We start from the raw sequence: 19,702 nt of genomic DNA, 5'->3' as shown, positions 1-19,702 counted from the left end.
TATGAGCAAGATTCTGGAAAGCACAAACAAGTTGAGATTGTGGAAGAGATATTTTAAGGTTGTAACAAATGCACATTCATCTCTTCTCTCGCGCTCGTGTGGTTTATTTAGAGAAAGAAACCTCCTTGCTTACTCTGTCTTTTTCTATATTGTCTTTTCAGTGTACCTTATGTGATTTCACTCACCGTGTTTTCTCTAATCTTCTGAGCTGCGGGCAAGTTTTATTGTTTTACTCATTTGTCTCTCTTCCACTGCGTGCTCATTCCTCAGATTCACAATGAAGATTAATGCGCTCAAACCCAGTGGATTAAACTGTGTCACTATATTTTATGTAGTTTCCTATTAAAATGTCTTCAAGTCACTGTAGTGGAATACACAGCTATGCGTCTCCTTATAAAAGTCAATTTGCATGATTAAACCGAGGCTTATGCAGCGGCTTGACGTAATGACTTTTTCCCTGCTTTGGTCAAATTACCGCCGGAGCCTCCCTATGGAGTTATTTGACTATCATCTCCCACACATCCGCCATCAGAGTGAGTTTAATACTCACCACAATCACCACTACAGGCACATCTCACCTTTTAGCCAATATTAGAAAGATGAATTACAGCCTAATTGAGTGTCAACAATAACATGGGTTCATAAATCGAAAAATGAATAAAGTATGAAAAACACACCAGGATGCTTGTCCTTATGTGTTGCTATGTAGTTTAGTGTCACCTCTCTTGTCCTGGTGGCAGTAATTGACAATATAAAAGGGAAGAGGCTTAGATCGCAGCTGCAGGAATCTGCTGCTTATTAATAGCGATTGAACATCTGCTTTAGTTTGAGAAGAGTCCAGAGGGAGTGCTGGCTCTTCTAAGTTGCCCACAGAAGAAATATTACAGCTGTGGAAGGAAACATTAAACCGCCCCCTTCAGTACCTATTGACACTGTACATTCGCATGATATACGAGTGTCTTTATCATCCTCAATGGCTTTCGCCAATTAACGAGTCGCCAACTCAGCAGAAACAATGTCCCAGTATTGATAGCCATATTTCCAAATGCATTACTGTGTCGTATGAGAACCAGTCTGCCTAGTAAAGAGGATTAAGTTGACTGTAGTTCATTTCATGGCTCAGTGTTTATGTGCAGAATAGTGGATTAAAGGACTGATCTGCAGATTTAAGCCTGGACGAAACAGCATGAAGCCCTGGTTTTATTTCTCCTCAGCTTGTCAGGGGGTCAGAAAGCTCAGACAGAAGTCCATATTTTACATCGAGCCCACCTGCAGCGAGTGAGGTCGCAGGTTCAGATGCCAGCTGGTGGTAGACTGGAACATGTGGACTTTGTGTACTTGTTTAAATGAATGTCCTGACGTGGCTCAGGCTCTGTATCCATTGGAGCCTTTAGCAAAAGAAACATCCCCAACTTTCTTTTGCCCCGTTCTTTGACTAGCACTTTATCCTTGATCTTGAAGGTCAAGATACCTCCTCTTTCTTCCCCTCTACACTTCGTCTTTTCCCCAAAGTGCCCGAGGTGCTCTTCGCTCTGTGAGATTAGCAGCTAATCCATGAAAGGTAGCGGATTGGTTGTGCTTTCCCTTTGAATGTTATTAAAGGAGGCTGTCCTGAGGTGTGCGTATGTGCTAGTGTACATGTGCATGCGTGCGTTTGTGCCCAAGGTGTGTATGCAGGGTGTGTGTCCTTGTTCTAATCCTGTGATAGCCAGACCTGGGCCCCTAAGGCAGAAGAGACGGAGGGAGGGCTGGGCCAGGAAGGGGATGAAAGGATGGACAGGGGCCAAAGGTGGAGCAGGGGGTTTGACAACAACAGAGATCAGAAAAGAAAACTTTCAGCTCGACGACTCAAAGGATATGGCATGGGAGGGGGACTTGGATAAACAGAGTTTTTGCCTCTTTTTTCCGTGACATCGAAGTATTCTGCTTGAATAACAGTATTGCATAGACAGATGGAATCACAAGACTTTAATAGCTGCTGATTAGGGAATCAGTGCAAAGTATTTGGCTTTTTAAAGGTGGTCTATTGAGTTTCTTTGTAAACAAACAGAACCTATGTTGTTTTTTAGTGTTTCGGCATCCATCCACATGCTGGTAGCTCTGGTCTTTCTATAGGTATAAACAATATCTGCTCCTGACTGCTTAAAAATACTTGTGTAATTAATGAATGCACATAAATATTGCTTGTCATTAATAGAAATTACAAATTTAATTCGTACTGTGCTCTGTTCTGTTCTGGTAACAATTCGCAGATGCCTTTGAAACATAACAAAAGATTTGAAATTATAACACATTTAGTTATGGCAATTAGCAGATTTAAGCTTCAGATTAGGTGTCATAAAGATGTAAATGGGTTATTTTATTCAACCTTGCTGTTGACTGCTCCAGTGGAAGCATGTTGCTATCTCCATCAAGAATAATTCCTGACAGAGGAATATGCTCCTCTGCAGCAGATAGCTGTGACTGGGGAGAGCCTCCTCCTGCAGCTGGTGTTATTTTTGTTGTGTGTACTTGTGAGTTTGCTTCAAGTTTCATATCAAACCACTTTTGTTAAAATTCTTGGATGGTTCTTACAACAGAGGACATGGAGTCAGTGGCATGCATTACCTCCTTCCAGGCTTTTGATTTGCCTGTCACACCTCCATCAAGAGAAGAAAATAAAAGTTTTTCGTCTTTCTATATTTGCAGCATGTTCGCAGGTCGACAGGATGCATCCAGCCATAGTAATTATCACCTCCTCATATGGTAGTCATTGTTCATGCACAGGGATGTATGCTAATTTCTGACTAGTGGGAGCGTGCCGTCAATTCAGGACTGATTGGCATATACATGTGCCTACCATCTGAGTTCCCTGCAGTGTTGCATGAATCTCGTACCAAGGTTTTTTATGTGCAATTATAATCACAGATTTAGTAACATTTCATGAATAAGACTGATTGTATGTATCTTTGAGGAATACTTAACATGTTAAATATTTTTTTCTAATATACAAAATATCTGCAAAGCAAATTGCAAAAAGGGAAACTCGTTTGTGGACTTGTTGTGAAGCCTTGAGCTTGGCATTTTTGCCATCTCCATCTTGGATTTTTATATATATTTTGTAATTGGCTGTAAAAATCATTTTTTCTTGCTCGACTTTGTTGGAACCATAGACTGTTTATAAACAATGGACGTAGCCACCATGTCACCCATTAATTTGTGGACTTGTTGTGAAGCCTTGAGCTTGGCATTTTTGCCATCTCCATCTTGGATTTTTAGAGCCAGAAGAGACCATATCTGGATGAGAGGGGTTATGGTAGCTGCTAACGTGGTCCATTCACAGCCATGCTTAATTGTGATAAAACTAATGCCATTACTAATTTTACCTAGTACCCCCCCCTCACCGACTGCCAAAAAACAAGCAAACAAACAGGCTTAAACCATTAAAACAAAATTTCTTTTTGTTGTTGTTTTTTTTTTAATTATTCTTTATTTAAATTTGTACCAGACTGTAAACATGTTTATTAATGCTGAAAGGTTGGGCATTTTAACATGGGGGTCTATGAGGATTGACTCACTTGTGGAGCCAGCCTCACGTGGCCATTTAAGGAACTGCAGTTTTTGGCACCTCTGTGTTGCCTTCACTTCTTTGCCCTGGAAGTTGCTGCCTGGTTGAAAAATTTCCAAATTTCCTAGTTTGCGTTACCAACTGTTGATCAAATAATGTGAAAACAGCAGCTGACCCTTGTATCATTTGTTCAAATAATCTGACTTTCATACATTGCAATGTGTCACTCCTCTGCGGTTCTGTTTTTTTCTGTCCTCTTTTTGCACTTTTGCAGTTTTGCCCTGATGTACATATTGTGAGGTCTTTGTCCTTTCAGGACTGTAATAGTGAAGTTGAAGTCGAGGTTACAGTGTTATTTAGGAAAGCAGCCCGGCCAGGTCAGACCTCGCTGAGGCTGGTGTTGTTTTGGCAGAAGGTGGAGGGAGTCGGGCAGGAGGAGAAACGGCCAGCTTGAGAGAGAGAGCGATCCCTGGTGACAGGCTGTACATAATTGATTGTTTATCTGTCTGCAGCCTGAGCAGCAGCAGGCAGGTAGGAAATACCTACACACAAACATACACACAAAAACACACACACACATTTAGGGGATTTAGTTGGTGATTAAATTTAGACTGCAGTAGTGTAATGTGCCTAAGTTCCCTAATAACCAAAATTACAAGTAACCAATAGTAAACTCAGGGGTCATGGTGAGTACACACACGCACACAGAGCACCTGGTGGCTCTGCTGCCCTGTCTTCTCAGACTGACGGCTGGCTGTTCCCTCTGGCAGATGTGACCTTGTGAAAAAAAACTCCACCTTATTCTCTTTCCTCTCCCCCGTGCTCCTATTACTGTTTTTATATGCCTATGAGCAGACTTTAATTCTGCCCAACAGCAGGTGAGTGTGTGTGTATGTGTGAGATGCAGCAACAAGAGCAGAGCAGTGAGCCCTCCTAAGTGCCCTTCAATCCATCTCACACACACATGCACACATACATCACACCCTCGATGGAGGGGCTCATCACAATGTCACTTTCAATTTGGATGAGCCCACGGTGTGTTCAGGAGATATAATGGATTGGATGATGGCAGGGAAATGGATGATTCGGCTCAGGTCTCCTGCAACAAGCGTTCACATTTCTGATCCTCTCACTCTTCAGGTGCCATCTTTTAGTCCTCTTACCTCACTGTCTTTCACAATTGTGCGCATTTAAAAAGTCTCAAGTTGGGGGGAAATGCTATAGGTACTATGCACAAAATTATTGTATCTCTGCAGTTGAGGAAGGCTCCTGAGGTATGTTTAATGTCTCAACGAAATGTGCACGAGGAAGCAGCTGAGAGAAGTGAATGTATTCCCGTCTCCTGCCAGGAGCTGCTTGGCCTAAAACTTCACTAAAATAACGAGAAGCAGTCCAAACTGTTGCCCTCAGATTAGCAGTGAAGTCTTTGTGTTTGTGTTTTGCAAGAGTCTTAACCTTTTCTAAGAGATTTAGTCGACTGCGTGTCCTTTCAGCAGCCTTTGAAAGTTCTCCCTGCACTGTAAACACACGATAATTTGAAATGAAAAAAGTTGTCGGGCTAAATTACTAAATGTTTTCCAAGTTGTAGCTGGAGAGAGGGAGAGAGCTCTCTTGCTAAAAGACTTTTCATGATTTGGTTTTTTTTTTGTTTTGCATCCTTTTGGGTCCTGACGGGATGCAGCTGTTTAACAAGGAAGAGAAGATTTCAGAAGGTTAAAACAAGTCCATAAAGTTTTGTGCACTACTGCTGAAGTGGTGCTCGGTAAGCAAGTACTTATCAGAAAGCAATATTTATGTGAATCTCCAAAACACAATAGTCTTTTGTGTGTCTCAGAGGGATAAAGATCTGCCTTTGTGTTCAGGGGCAGACGAAGGGCGTGCATTAAAGTGCCTGTTCATACAGCAGGAGCGAGGGCTTAAGTGATGTGCAATTCTTTAACTTTAGCTTAAGCATCAGATGAGATTTTCACTTGCTTTTGCAGTTAGAGTATCTTGGTAACAGCAGGGATTAAATATAAAAAAAACATAGGAGATGTTCTCACCATGTAAACAAACATGAGGGCTCCAGAGAATAAGGCCAGAAGTGTTCAATAAGTCAGCACATTGAGGTGGACTCAGTTTAAGGAGGGTAAACATTAGTGCAAAAGGTTTGTTGGTAAGTTCGACACACAGCACTGGAGTCGTTCCAGCTGATTGTAACAGAAAATTGAGGAGTTATTTAGAAAGAGTTAGAGTAGTGTCTGGTGTAATACAGGCTGTAAAACACTGACATCATTCACCTTTATGGAAGCTAAACATGTTATTTCAAATCAGTAAAACGTTCAGATCCAGCAGCCTCTGCAGAAATCAAATCGCATTTATCCCAACTCACGGCTTCCTGATAATAAAATTTGAGGCAGAAACACAGGGGTCTGATCTGATCATAAAAAAAGAAAATTTCTCCTCTGCAGCGTCAAATTGGCTACAGCATTCAATTTTTTTTAAGAGGCCTCTTAATAAATTCAATTCTTTTCTGTAAAAGATACGACAATTAAGCGTGAGAGTCCTTATCAGCAATTATATTTCTGTCTTATAAAGGTGCGGGCTCTATTATGACAAGAAGACCACTTTAAAAATTAAGTTTTATCCACCATTAGTAACCTGTAGCCCCAGTGCTCTACTTTTCATTATCTTGGATGCATTATCCACCCTGCAGAATATAATAGTAACAAAATTAAGACACTAAACAATCTCAGTTCAGTTTGTGTGTTAGAGACACACATTACTCTGTGGAGAAACATATCATGTATTGCACACCACTTTTGATTACTTTATAATCCCTCATTCTTTATTATAACCCCTTAATGTGCCTGTAGAGGCTTACAGTAGATAGTATCTGTATTTATGTTGCCATTAACGCATTTAAATCGTTTTTTCAAATGTTAACATCACAATAATTCTATTTTAATGATTTTTTTTTCTTTTCAGTAACCAATGTTTCTTTGTCACTTAACGTTGATTATACTGTTCATTATCATACTTTTCCTCACCTTACAGCAGTTTGAACTTGTTTTCTGCTTTTCTCCCCTCTGACTTTATAGTATATTTTCGTTCATTTCAGTATTTATATTCGGATTGTTGAAGTCGCATACATTGACAGATGTCCTATATTTATTGTATTTGTACAATAAATTTGACATCTGTATGATGTGCGAGCAATTATGCCAAAAAGTGCCATAATGTACAATAATTTGGCCATTTTGCAGTGTTGGGAAGTCATTGTTTTACAAAACACGAGTAAGTCTCAAGTCTTTGCATCCAAGTCCAAGATGAAGTCCCAGTTCAAGACAAGCAAGTCTGGAGTCAAATCCCAAGTCAAGTCCTGAATCCCAAAAAATTCTTAATACATTCTTCACCAAATGCAATGCCATTTTGAAAACAAATAATTGCCTACTAGTAAATTTACAAATATCATAAATGTTTTTCAAAATCTTGTAAAGAGTTCTTGGATTGGTGATTTTTGACCTATATGTTTTGCTTACTGCAATTCATTGTTTTTTTGACTAATGCATACTTTTTGTACGCAATGGAAACTATCCTTTGTATCATTTTTTCAGCTGGCGCTCAGTAATGTAACAGCAGGTCTTCATGGTTCTGTCCTGCAGCTTGATTGGATGCTATTGAATTGGTTCAAACCAAGTCGATCTAGGGAATTAAGTATCAACTTGCTGTGAAATGAATAGTGTTGACGTAAGTTGATTCAGGTAATGAAAGGAAATTCACTTATTTGTGGCACACTTTTTAATAACGTTTAGGTCTTTGGGTTTGGGGTGAAGCTTTCAAGAATTTTTAAGTTACAAGGCTCAAGTCCAAGCAAAGTCCCAAGCCGATGATGTATAAGTCCAAGTCGAGTTGCAAGTCTTTTTTGATTTTGTCAAGGCGAGTCTAAAGTCATCCAATTTTGGGCTCAACTCTGACTCAAGTCCAAGTCATGTGATTCAGTTCACACCTTTGCTCATGCTTGGTGTAAGCTATATATACATGCACGTTTGTTGTTTTTGAGCTTGAACTTTTTCACTAAGGTATGCTCTGTTCAGTTCAAATTATTTTAAATGCACCACTAAGTCCAGTTATTTATTTTTATTATAGCTTATCTGAGGCCATTGCTTTTTTCACACAGAATATGAACAGGCCATTACAGACCTAGGACTAATGGACCCTTTGAATCATAGGAATGTCAGCTTGCTATAAAAAATTAAATTAAATGTGTTTCACATTTGTGCCCATTTGTTCTTGTGGTTATGACTTGTGTACGATCATTTTCCTGCAAATACGTTCATGATTACAATTTTAAGCCTTTGGCACTTTAGTTTAATATTTCCCATCTGGCAATGCTGTTTGTATAGTAAATTTCTGGTAGTCTCCAGGCCTTTTTTACAAGTTATTTTGCCACGTCAGTCTCCTCTCCAGAGAGAGGGGAAGAGAGTTGTTTGCCAGTTGGATTCACTATGTTGTCATGGGCTGTAGCCATTAGTCAAGCTTGTCACTGGGATATTCATAACAAACCATATCACAAACTCCACAGCAGCAGCAGTGATGAGAGCTTGGGAGTCATGGTCCTGAGGGGACATTTTCTTAATGCTTATGTGAAACTCACAGAAAATATTTCTCTTGGTGCTTAACGGCCAATTGTGCCATTTTACAGCACTCCAACTAAAGGCCAGTGACTCATAAATGCAAAATACAACATCTCATTAATGTGTACATATGTGTGCAAATGGAGGAGCTTATCTTCAGCGGCTATAAAACTCGGATTCATCATTGAGACGGCTCCATATCTCATATTGTGCCAAAAAAACAACAAATTACAGCAAAACATCTGAAACAATTTTTTATGACAGATCACGATGGGAGATAGAGAAATGGCTCGTCCTGCAGTCGGCTGTTTATCACTGATGTCTTATTACCAGACTCACAGCTGTCTAACTATCAAGTCATTTAATCCAAGACTGAGTCACAAATCGCTTTTTCTTAATGGAAAGTAAAACAAATTACCAGCTGGGTGCTATCATTTCTCATTTTTACAAGGAAAATAAACATTCATTTTTCTTTAATCAAATGTCATTTTCTTGAAAGTAGTTCTGTGCAGATGTGAATGTAATGAGATTTTGAACTATGGATGTAACAACAGTGGAAACAAGCTTCACTGCTACATTTTCCCAATGTACATGAGACTAAAGAGCTCCTTTGCAGTGACATCTGTGTTGTTGTTTTTTTTTTTTAATCTTCTTTCTTTAGAGCATGACGAATGCCTCAGCGGGCTCCACAACTGCGATGAGAACGCCTTGTGCTTTAACATGGTCGGAGGCCACAGCTGCTCCTGTAAGCCCGGCTACACTGGCAACGGGACAGTCTGCAAAGGTAAGCACCACCATGTCAGTTATGTTGTTTATCGTGTCAAGCACATACAAGTACCCAGCCCAAGTGGACCCACAAGATACCTAAAATAGTTCCATTTGTTAGACATGAGCTATCTTTTTAAATAACATTGCAAACAATAAACTTTGTATTCTGTCCTGGACTCTATAAATAAAATCCGCAACAGGAAAGGTTGCCTTCCAAAATAACAGCTTTGAGCATTTTGAATCAGAAATCCTGCAAAACTTATCATAAATAAGGTACATTTTGCCAAAAAGTAGTTCTTAAATTATCACATAAACAGCAATAAAACTTGAAATTGACTGTTTCTATAGCTAATAGTAAAAAATTGGGAAAATGTATTTGCTGGTATTTCGAGTTTCTAGTTTGGCCCATGTCCCATCCACTGTGATACTGCAGCCAGCCACCAGGGGGTGATTGGGATGATCTGGCTTCAAGCTTGGGGAGCTGCCATGTCACCCATTTTTACATACAGTCTGGTTGAGCATCATGAATATTACTCTAGTACTTACTCTAGTATTCTGTTTTTTAAAAAAACAGACATTTTAATATGTCAAGTTCCAAAGTCAATAATCTTGTACTTGCATTGTAGCTGATGTTTAGAGGTTCCCTACTCAATATCAGTGCCATTTAAAAAGCATTGTGCTATACTGAAAACCATTTTGCGACCAAGGTTTACTGAATGCCTCTCTGTGTGTGTTGTTTTATTTGTAATTTATGCTCTTACTAGAAAATTAATTTGACCTTAGCTGGTAAATCAATCCCCTCATTAGAAATGTATTGATATGGAAAGTGCACTTATTTTACACGTGAAGATTAGTTTAATTTCAGCAAAAGCCAAGTATGGGAATGTGACATGATGTCAAGGACCTACTATGCTATTGAGAACTGTTTTTAATAGACATATTGCTGTCTCTCATGTTCGCAATGCCTAATGTTGCATGTAATATGACACTTATATTGAAGAGAGCAGTAAAAACGGCTTTCATCTGACCTGTTCTGGCATATATTTTAGCACAATGAACAGAGAGCAGAGATCTTTTTATCCTTAGTTATCTGTCGAAACTTCACAGAAAATAAATGCATTGAATTAAATGCAATTTTCTAAAAGGTAACCAAGGTATGTTCAAAACATAGTGAAACAAAAGGCAAATCATGGCAAATTTGGCACGAAACGGGCAGATTTATTGTTGTTTCAACATTCTAAAGCCCCGCCATGCAGGCTTACTTCAGTCCTCATTAAAATGTTAGAAGTCATTTGTTAGCAGAAAAAGACATATAGTTATGGACATCACAATGCTTTCATACTGTAACACACTGTCACACACTGTCAAAAATGGTGGATGTTGATATTGATGTTCATGAGTTTAGCTATGTAATACCACATTAGGTTTCCACAAACACACACACACACACACATACACACACACACACACACACGCAAACGCTCAAAAATGTGCCATATTATTTATCTATGTGTATTTATTTACCTTTCGTTGTGCACAAATGAACCATTTTAAGGCATTTGGAATGAAATCAGTTTTTTATTTTTATTTATTTATCTATTTATTTAAAGCCCGGTTCCACAGTATGTCAGCTGCCATACACTTGTTTAGCCTATGACTACACATCCTGTGAAACAGTTTTATATTGTTCTCTGGCTCATAATTTTATATAGACAATTGTGTTATCAGGTTGCTTCTTTTTCCCCATCAGCAAGCCTTAAAATTTTTTAGTTTTCTAGTGATAAAGACAAAGACTTGACCCAAACTAGTCACCAAAAGTCAGAATATCTTATCCTGTTTTGCTTCAATTTTGCTCATTCTTTTTTTTTTTTTTTTTTTTTTTTTTTTTTATAAATCTGTTTGTATGAATCCCCCAGCTCTATGGAAGTCCATGTTAAATTGTTGCAGTGTCCCTTTAACCAAATGTGAGCGTGTTGCTCCCTTTATTGGTGGGAACTGCTTTTGTTTTCAATGTTTATTCTTTATTCTGGGGGAGTAGGCTGCAATTTATGTATACATTTCATTTATTTCCATTGCATTCTGTCAACTTCAATGACTTCTCTGTGTTTTGGGGACACATTAACTAACAGTCCACACATGGATAATGAACATTTTTGAATTAACCTTGGTGGGATGCATTAATCACGTGAAATAATATCGTTAGAGCCCCATAATGAATCACATCACCAAATTAGCTCATATTCTGTATGCAAATACATATGCTGCTGCTGGTCTAATTACATAGTTAATGCTCGTTAATCTTTGTGAGTAATGGCTCCTCTCCTCTGGTCTTCCTCTAGCTATGTGTGACGGATTGTGCCAGAACGGGGGAACCTGCGTCTCACCTAACAACTGTGTTTGCCAGCAAGGATTTACTGGAAAGAGATGCGAGACAGGTAAGAGTTCATTTCAGTTCCACTCCTACGTTCATCTCATCAAAAATAGCTCAAGAAAGACTTGACTGAATGCTCGCGAAGGGACGACAAACAGGAAGAAGAGGTGACGTAGAGTGAGGGGGTGATTTATTTTCTTAAGATCTAACAGGAAAATGAAAGGGGAGGGGAGATTAATGCAGAAAGGTACTTAAGATCAAAGTTGTTGCTTGAGTTATCTTGGCATATCTGGGCTTTGGTTTAAAAAGGAAGTGATAATTCTTAACTTTGTGGAGCTGTCTTTGCTCTGACCTCAGCAAAACAGCTGATCTGTAAATGCTGAGATGTTTCCAGTGCTCACACTCTGCTATATATTCACTCTGTATGTGTGTGTTTGTGTGTGTCCATCGGTGACTGTGTGGGTCTGCGCTCCATGGTGAATAATGAGCTTGTACCTCTTCCAATGGCCCGATGAAGGATTTGAACTGCAGTTGCAGCAGTATGGGAATTACCCCATATCACAGCCCGTATTAATCAGGGTGGCATTCCTCCTCATCGGCTCCACGCCACATCCAAATTACGACTGCACAAACTCCTGATGCACAATATCCGATAGGGCGCGATAGCTTAACCAAGTATTAAGTCAGCGTGTGTTTATAGCAAAGACCATATCACCGCTTGCTCTCATGCATGGAAATATGTCAAACACAACGCTGCGATAAGACTCTAGGCTTTGGATCCTATTGAGTGTGTTTTCCCCTGCGGTGCTGGTGATTTAAGGTAACTAAGAGCGACTGTAATCCGGAGGTAGCTGCACTGTATGTCTAATCTATAGCTGCAACACCTTTCTCGTAACCCGTTTCAAACCCTTCTCGGAGTGTCCTTGAGAAGACAAGCGGCCGAGCTAATAGAAAGTCAAGTCATGACAGTTTTCTCAGTCAGCGTGTGTGCTTTTTTTGTGTTTGAGTGAAGCAAACTGAGCCTCTCTGCTTGCTCATTGGTTCGGGTATTGATTGCACATAAAGGACTTTTTTTTTTCTTTTTTTTACGAGGCATCCTTTTTACTGCCCGTCTTAAAGTAAATGAATTTCCTCATGGTGCAGCCAGGAGATGATGCGGAAGGGGCAGTGTGTGTGCGGTTGTGTGTGTGAAGATACCGAGAATGTGTTAACGCACCTAACCATAATGACTTATCCTCCCCATTTTGCAGCAGAGAGGGTTCTAAGGACCTCGTCCCTCAGTAATGGCACGGTCCAGGCAATCACACATTTCATTACCTTCTATAGTGTTTTAGATCCCCGCCTCTCGCTCTTTGTCTCCCTCTCTCACTTTTCACTCTCTTTTGTGAGCATCCTGCGTCTCAAAAACACAGTCACTGAATAGTCCTTCAAAGGCTAAACCTCACAAAATGTACGCCAGCTGTGTCCAAGGTGATGCTACTCATCACTCGGTATCACAAAAGCTCTTACAAATGAGTAAGTTTTGTAGGAAACATGTCTTTGTTGTAGAGTAAGCTTTTTTCACAATACTATTTTCATCAGATCAATCATCAAGGTTAGGTTTGAGAAAGGTTTTTCTTCGTAAATGCTGGATATCTCTGTCCACAACAAAGGGAATGAATTCCCTGAAAAGTTAAAGCACACTGCTTTGTTAAAGCATAGGATTTAAAAGGCATTTATTAAAGTCTCTACTTCAAAAACCAGAACAAGAACAACATGACTGCACACCAGTGTTCTTTTTTTTGAAAACACACAAAGATGAGTGAACAAAGTAAAAGTTTCAGTGTTTCAATGAGAGATTTTTTAGTCACATTTGGCTCCTTCACCAGTACTCGGTGAACGTTGTGTCCCGGATTAAAAAAGGAAGACATACATAAAGAGATTTCCTGACCAGTTTATCCCCAGTTTTTTGTGGGCACTGATTGCCAGTCTGTTCATCAGGCGTCACCTTTCCTGTCAGAAGAGTTTAGAACTTATTATTTTTTTATTTTATGTATCCATATTTAATATTGCAATTTGAGATTACCAAAACTTGAAATATGAAAGTGGAAATGGTATCTAGCCATTCAAAAACTTTTGGTTTATTTGTCCAGGTTTTGAGAAATCCATCTTTGAGATTTCTGCCTTCACCCCAGTTTAAGGCAGCTGAATTGAAATTAGTCTATTGTGCGCACAGCATTGAAAAAAAATCCATTTAACCTTGTACTACCCACATACATGTGTGTCTTTGTCTGTTATTGTGGTGAGTGCTCTATAATGCGAGATTGTACAACTGAAATGTAATCCTTGAAAACACTACCCGCCAATGCATTGCAAGAGTATAAAATTAAAATAAAGTGAATTTGATAATGCCACAAATATGCAGCTATGGCAGGCTTAGCTTAGCATAGAGGCTGAAAGCAGGGGGAAACAGCTAGCCTGGCTTCTTCCAAGGTAAAAATTGACATACCAACCAGCAATTATGAAGATAGCTACATTAACACATTATATCTAAAATTGTAAAAATGACAAATTTAGGTTTAAGGAGCCTTTGTGCAGGACTAATGAAGACTCACTTCAAAAAGTCACTTTTTACACTTCACTCCGAAAGTATAACATGCAAATAACGTGTTAATTATTGAGACATAGAGGTGCTAGTAGAACAATTTTGTAACCTTCATACAGAGCTGAGCTAGCTGTCTCTGTGCTACCAATCTAGCTAGCAAACTCCCAGTTGACTACAGCATCATAATTAACACAAATATGTCAGGGGCATCCATTTACACATCTCAGGCTCTGTAAGAGCCATCGCATTTCCCATTATTTTGAACCATTTCTTTAAAAGTGTAATTTCCAATGCAAATTAATGAGCATCAAAAAGCAAAAAGTTCCATCAAATTAAGGTGGAGGCAAACATCTAGAAACTCACAAACTGTCATCTGCATGAGTACATACTGCAAGATGTAATTGAGAAAATATGTTTTTCTGTGATTTTGGTGAACCAACCCTTTCAAGTTATTTTTCACCATTTAATGTGACCAAAAAAACAACTGATTGCAAGCAATTTTCTCCAAATGCTGTTGTCTATTTTTTAATCACATCATGAGAAAATTCAGGGGATGAAAGATTGGTGGCTCAGGGATCAGCCTGTTTCTAGGCTCCTCTGCGCTCATTATTGACGCTGATTAGAATTCCAGGATTTGGGGGACGCGAACACAAACAAGCGCTCACACACACGCCGAATCTCTCGCACACTCCTCATGCCTCAGGCGACAAGATGTTTGTCACAGCAGCTGCTGCTTCAGTGTGCATGTGTATCCCTCTCCTCCCTCCCACTCTGACTCCCTCCCAACTTGTCCGAGTCAGCTCTGTGACAGCTACCATCCTCTTTTTTTTTTTTGGTGAGGTTTTATACTCCAGGACCACCGTCAGGGCCCCATGCTACAGGGCTAAAGCCTCTGGCACCGTTTAGAGACTTCACCAGTCATTCAGTGTGAAAGGGGGAGTCCGTCTTATTGTCTCCTCACAGTATGACAGGAGCTCCCACTGAGGGAAGTGTCTACTGGAGAAGCTCACAGAGATGTATGGAGGTTAATGTACTGTTGGATATGCTGCTCTGCTGGTGAGGAGGAGGGGGATGAGAGGGAAGGTTTGGGGAGAAGAGATGGAGACGTACAGGGAGACTGACAGATGCAAAATTTGTGGAGGGAGAGGAAGAGAAGTAACGACCAGTAGGGAGGGGTGAGAGGAGGTGAAGTGGAAAGGAAGATACAGAGATGTTGGGAGGAAACTGACAGATGCGGCGATGGAACTCAAGGAGAGAGAGATGGGTGGTGAGAGGGCAGGGGTTAGTGAGTTTTCTCTGCATTTGGATGCGGGATGAGGCCGGTGGAGTCGGTGCAGAAGGAGGAGGAGAAGCAGAGCTGGGTGGATGAACATGGAAAAGCTTTCACTAAGTCTGGGCTCCCCACCCCCAGAACCCTGTGAGCTTTTAGAGGCCTCCCTGGGGACTCCACCGCTTCGGCTGCTGCAGCGGCAGACTGACGGCCTGTCATAAGACACCGAACAGGAGCTCTTCAAGGCACTGTGGATAGACACACGCACACCTATAAGCACACTCACACGCTTAGGTATGAGAGGACACTAACAGTTTGTCAACCTGCCTCCCCATCTTGCATCGCTGTACGTCGGCGTGCTGCGGTGTGCATATGAGTAGTGTGTACATATCTTTCTATCTGTAATTGTACGAGTATGTGGATGCGTGTTAATGTGTTTTCACTTTGTGTTCATCATCTTTTTGTGACTTTGTGTGTGTGTGTGTGTGCGCTCGGTGGCTTGTCATTACCATTCAGGGGGAATGGATGGGTAGGGACAGGGGACACGCATTGCTGACAGACAGACACCAGCTAGTGGAGGACTCTGACACATCATGAATTATGCAGGACACAGCTGCGCCAGGGCACATACACTTCAGTCGCGGATATAAATGTACGCAGGGCCAGCCATGTAATGTGTGCCCCGAACATGCCGCATAGTCAATGTGGTAGCCTCAGGCTAGCATCATTCCTTATATGGCTCGGGTTGAGAGATGGGCAAAAGCTGGAATATTAGGTTTATTTTTCAGAAAAATGGACGTCCATTTTCTTCCCTGTCTTGGGAAGAGTAAAAATGTGCAGCTCTGCCTATTAGGAATGCTTTGGAGTAAAAACTAAAGCTGTTTGGTAAAACCTCTGATTTTTTTTTTTTTTAACCTGAGTGCTCCAATGCCGAATAAAGAGTGAGGTCATTATTTTGTTTGATTGATCATATACCTGTAAATGAATTTCTCTGGTGTGGTAAAATGAACCCATGTTGGTGTTGCAGTCACTGTAGTAATATAGCTGTGATTATCGATGATGTTGTCTGTTTCAGGTAAACATTTTTGCTCTGACAGTCACTAAGTGCACAAAAGCAAAGTCGACCCAATGTTTTACCCCAGGCCTTATTTTCTAATATATAGATTTAAGAGGTTTGGTAACTAGTAACATAGTAACTTTACATAAACCATGATAGATACAAAAGATACACAAAATGTTTGTAAGGGAAAGGGCAAGCAAGGGAAAAAAGGCAATAGAGAGCTTAGAATTATTGAGTACATCATGTAAATGTAGCCTAACAATCAGCACCTCCAGCTTGCAGTGTTTCATATAATACATGTTACTTGGTGGAGGTGTAAGAAAGTGAACCTGATGTTCTTTAAACAAATTAGCTGCCAGACGTTGCACTAAAGCACAAATTGAGCTTCAAATTGGTGTTGGCAAAATCCAGTAGCTTGCACCTCTGTCCATCAAAGTGTAGTCATCATTGTTAAAGTTGTTCTGGATGTCATTGCTCCTGGCGCTTTTACATAACCAGTGAAGAAGAGAATTGCAATGAAAATTTACAAATATAATCATGTATAATTAATGCACATATCCACGATTTTTCAAATAAGTCCTTGAAAAGCAGGTTGAAGAAATGATTTTCATCATTAGTAATTCATATTTTCTCTTTCTTAGCCTACTAACTTATTTACTGTGTAAAGATCTCCACTCATGTTGCATAAAACACTACTTTATATGCAGAAAACATCACTCGATAGAGGTGTAGGCTGAATGATTGAATGAAATTAACAAAAACATAAACGCTTTTAATAAATTCTTGCTCCATCTAAAAGAGAAGTGTGCAGGAGGAACTTGTAATCTGAAGAGTGTCTTTGGTTATCATGCTTCTAGAAAACACCCTGCACATGTCAGAGGATTCATAACAAGGGCGTCTGAGCTTTAAGAAGCTTTTAGGAAACATGGCCTAGGACTGTAAAGATTTTCTCCCAGCTGTTAGCCTCTTTATGAAATAATCAGACATAACATCTGTGAACATCCTCTTCTGTTTTGGCCTCAGATTCATTTCTATTGACTGAATTGCTGAGCTGTTCCTATGATATGAATGGGGAGGTAACGTTTGTATTTCTTTTATTTTCAGCTCATTATCTTCTCCTTTCAGGCCCCTCTAAGCTTGTTAGGGTGCTTTGCCACCAGTTAAAATTTTCTGTCACTATGCTGTCAGTTCTGTAACTAATGGGCATCTCTGCTGTCCTTGGCTGGCCTCTTGCTGGCTTCTCAAAGGACGCTGCAGGCTGCTTAAGGGAGAAGAGCATTTGATCAGATGCTGTGGATGGACACCTCTCCCTTTCATCTTTCAATTCATCTGTAGTCTCAAAATCCTCACAAGCACTTTTAATCATTAGTGGCTCTGGATCACATAAAGGCTATTCTTTTAACATCTTAAAGGACAAGGAGAAATAGATAAAAGATTTTTTTATGTTTGGTGTTAATGATGCAGTTTATATTTTTGACTCCTACACACTCCTAGAGGGTTATGTTCAAGAGCACCATCAAGGACCCCCGGTGTATTACACCTACACAGTAAATTGTTGTTTTATTGGTAGGTAAAAAAACTAATTTTCTCAAGTCGTGATCATTTACCAGCACACTTCTTCCTCTGAATTGATACTCTCATAAAGAAATGTGACCTAAAGAGGGAAGCGTTCTGTTTATGCGAGGGAAAACGGCGCCTTTTCATCAGAGCTTCCATATTCAATTCACTGTTTAATGAGTTTTTACAACCTTTTCTCTAACTTTACATTTACATGAAGAAAACACGAAGGAAGCGAATTTTGAAGAGGACATATGTGGAGAAAGACAGCTGAGAAGTTAGGAAAGTAGAGGGTACTTAATTATTGGGTAATAGCAGATGAGAGGAGATAAGATGTGAGGAAAAAGGGGACGAAAAAAGGAGGTGATTTATTATGAGATGTAAAAATGGAACAGGAAAAATAGCAATGAGGAAGAATATGGCGACGGAGTTCATGACAGAAACTTTGAAGGCAGTGAGAGAAGGAGTGTGGAGCCCCGAGGTCACGCTGGCATATTGACTAGGACAAAGAGCCGAATCGAGGCCAGACAAACAATTTGTTCCCTCAGACCTCATTTACATTGATGTCGAGCTCCAGGAAGCTTGTCAGGGTTTTAGACAAAAACACAGACTAGACAGACAAAAAAAAAAGCAGCAGACTGAAAGACGGACAAAACAACAGATAGATAAAGAAACAAACAGCCAGAGTCAAACAAGCAGGAAGATGAATAGCAAATAATGAGACATACAGACAGACAGATGAATATGAACAGGTATATTACAATACAAGTAAATAAAGATATGCATGACAAACAGGCTGGTCCAGGTTAAATTACACAGGACAGAAAAGTTGGCAGCAGTTGTTGATGCTTTGCCGTTGCGTAATTTGAAACAGCGAGGGCCACAGCGTGTATTACACAATGGTAGAAGGAAAAAAACATCACAACCTTATCATAGTCGAAATCTCCCCTGAGCACCACCCACTCGACGCTCCGTCACAGGTAGTGAATATTTTAAACCATATTAATTTTTTCACCCCTTTGACAGCTCCCATGATGCATCACTGCAGCTCTCCCTCCCTCTTTTGCTCCACGATTTACCCACAAGGCCTGGGGGCCTGTGACTGTTGAAGCTCAAGCGGCTTGTTTAAGCACAGTGATTATGTATTAATTATTTATTTAGAGACGGCCTTACAAAGTACTCACTCCATCACCCGTAATTAGTGTGTCTTAATTAGGCCCTGCTAATGGCCAGAGCTGTCGTTTAGCCGAGCGCAACCTGCTGCTTCTACCTAAATGACACATCTCCCAGGGATAGTTTGTGGCTGTAGCTGCTGCAGTGCAGTGAACTGCAGCGGCCACTGGACAGCTACTTTGCCTTAAAGGCCAATTGAAAATAAATTGCATGTATTTTTCTGCTGCAGCATATAGACCTGCTCTGTTAATTACATGCCCTTTCCTCTCCTTTGGAAAAAAAGAGTCTGCATCCAAAAGTTAATTATTTTATTTTATTTTTTTAGGTTTCGTGATAAAACCATCTATCTGAGAATACCTGTCAGAATGCCGTTTTTTTTGTCTTTGGGTAAATTCTTTGCATGTTGATACTTTAAACTCTATTTGTGGAAAGTCGCAACAGTCTTTGTACTAACTGACAGTGAGTATGTTTACATGCACAAAATATTTTGGTTATAGCCCTTATTCCAAAAAAAGACAGTATCCCTACTAAGCTGTTTACATGCAGCTCTGCATACTTAAAAATAGAATAAAATATGAAGAGGTGCAACAGCTGGAGCCGCTTGTCAGTTTGTGTCTCTTGCATCATTTTTTTTTTTTAAGTTTCCCTCTAGTGGCAGACCTGTTGGACTCCCTCTTTCCTTACGTCACCCTCTTGAAAACATCGGTGCTGTGATATTTGCACATATCCCAGTCTTTAAGTTTCAAAGCAGGTGTA

General features: G+C 40.0%; 1 protein-coding gene across 1 annotated transcript in view; it reads left to right on the top strand.

Moving 5' to 3' along the window:
* The window catches only part of nell2a (neural EGFL like 2a), a 104,652-nt gene that overhangs the window by 62,269 nt on the left and 22,681 nt on the right, over positions 1–19,702 (top strand). The window contains exons 14-15 of the mRNA XM_042496264.1: positions 8,825–8,947; positions 11,271–11,366. Coding sequence (XP_042352198.1) covers positions 8,825–8,947; positions 11,271–11,366 — 219 coding nt within the window. The remainder of the gene's footprint in view (positions 1–8,824; positions 8,948–11,270; positions 11,367–19,702) is intronic.

The sequence above is a fragment of the Plectropomus leopardus genome, chromosome 11 (assembly GCF_008729295.1).
Source record: "Plectropomus leopardus isolate mb chromosome 11, YSFRI_Pleo_2.0, whole genome shotgun sequence".
Taxonomy (NCBI): Eukaryota; Metazoa; Chordata; class Actinopteri; order Perciformes; family Serranidae; genus Plectropomus; species Plectropomus leopardus.
Note: the sequence above shows the minus strand (reverse complement) of the source record. Positions and strands in the feature narration are given on the sequence as shown.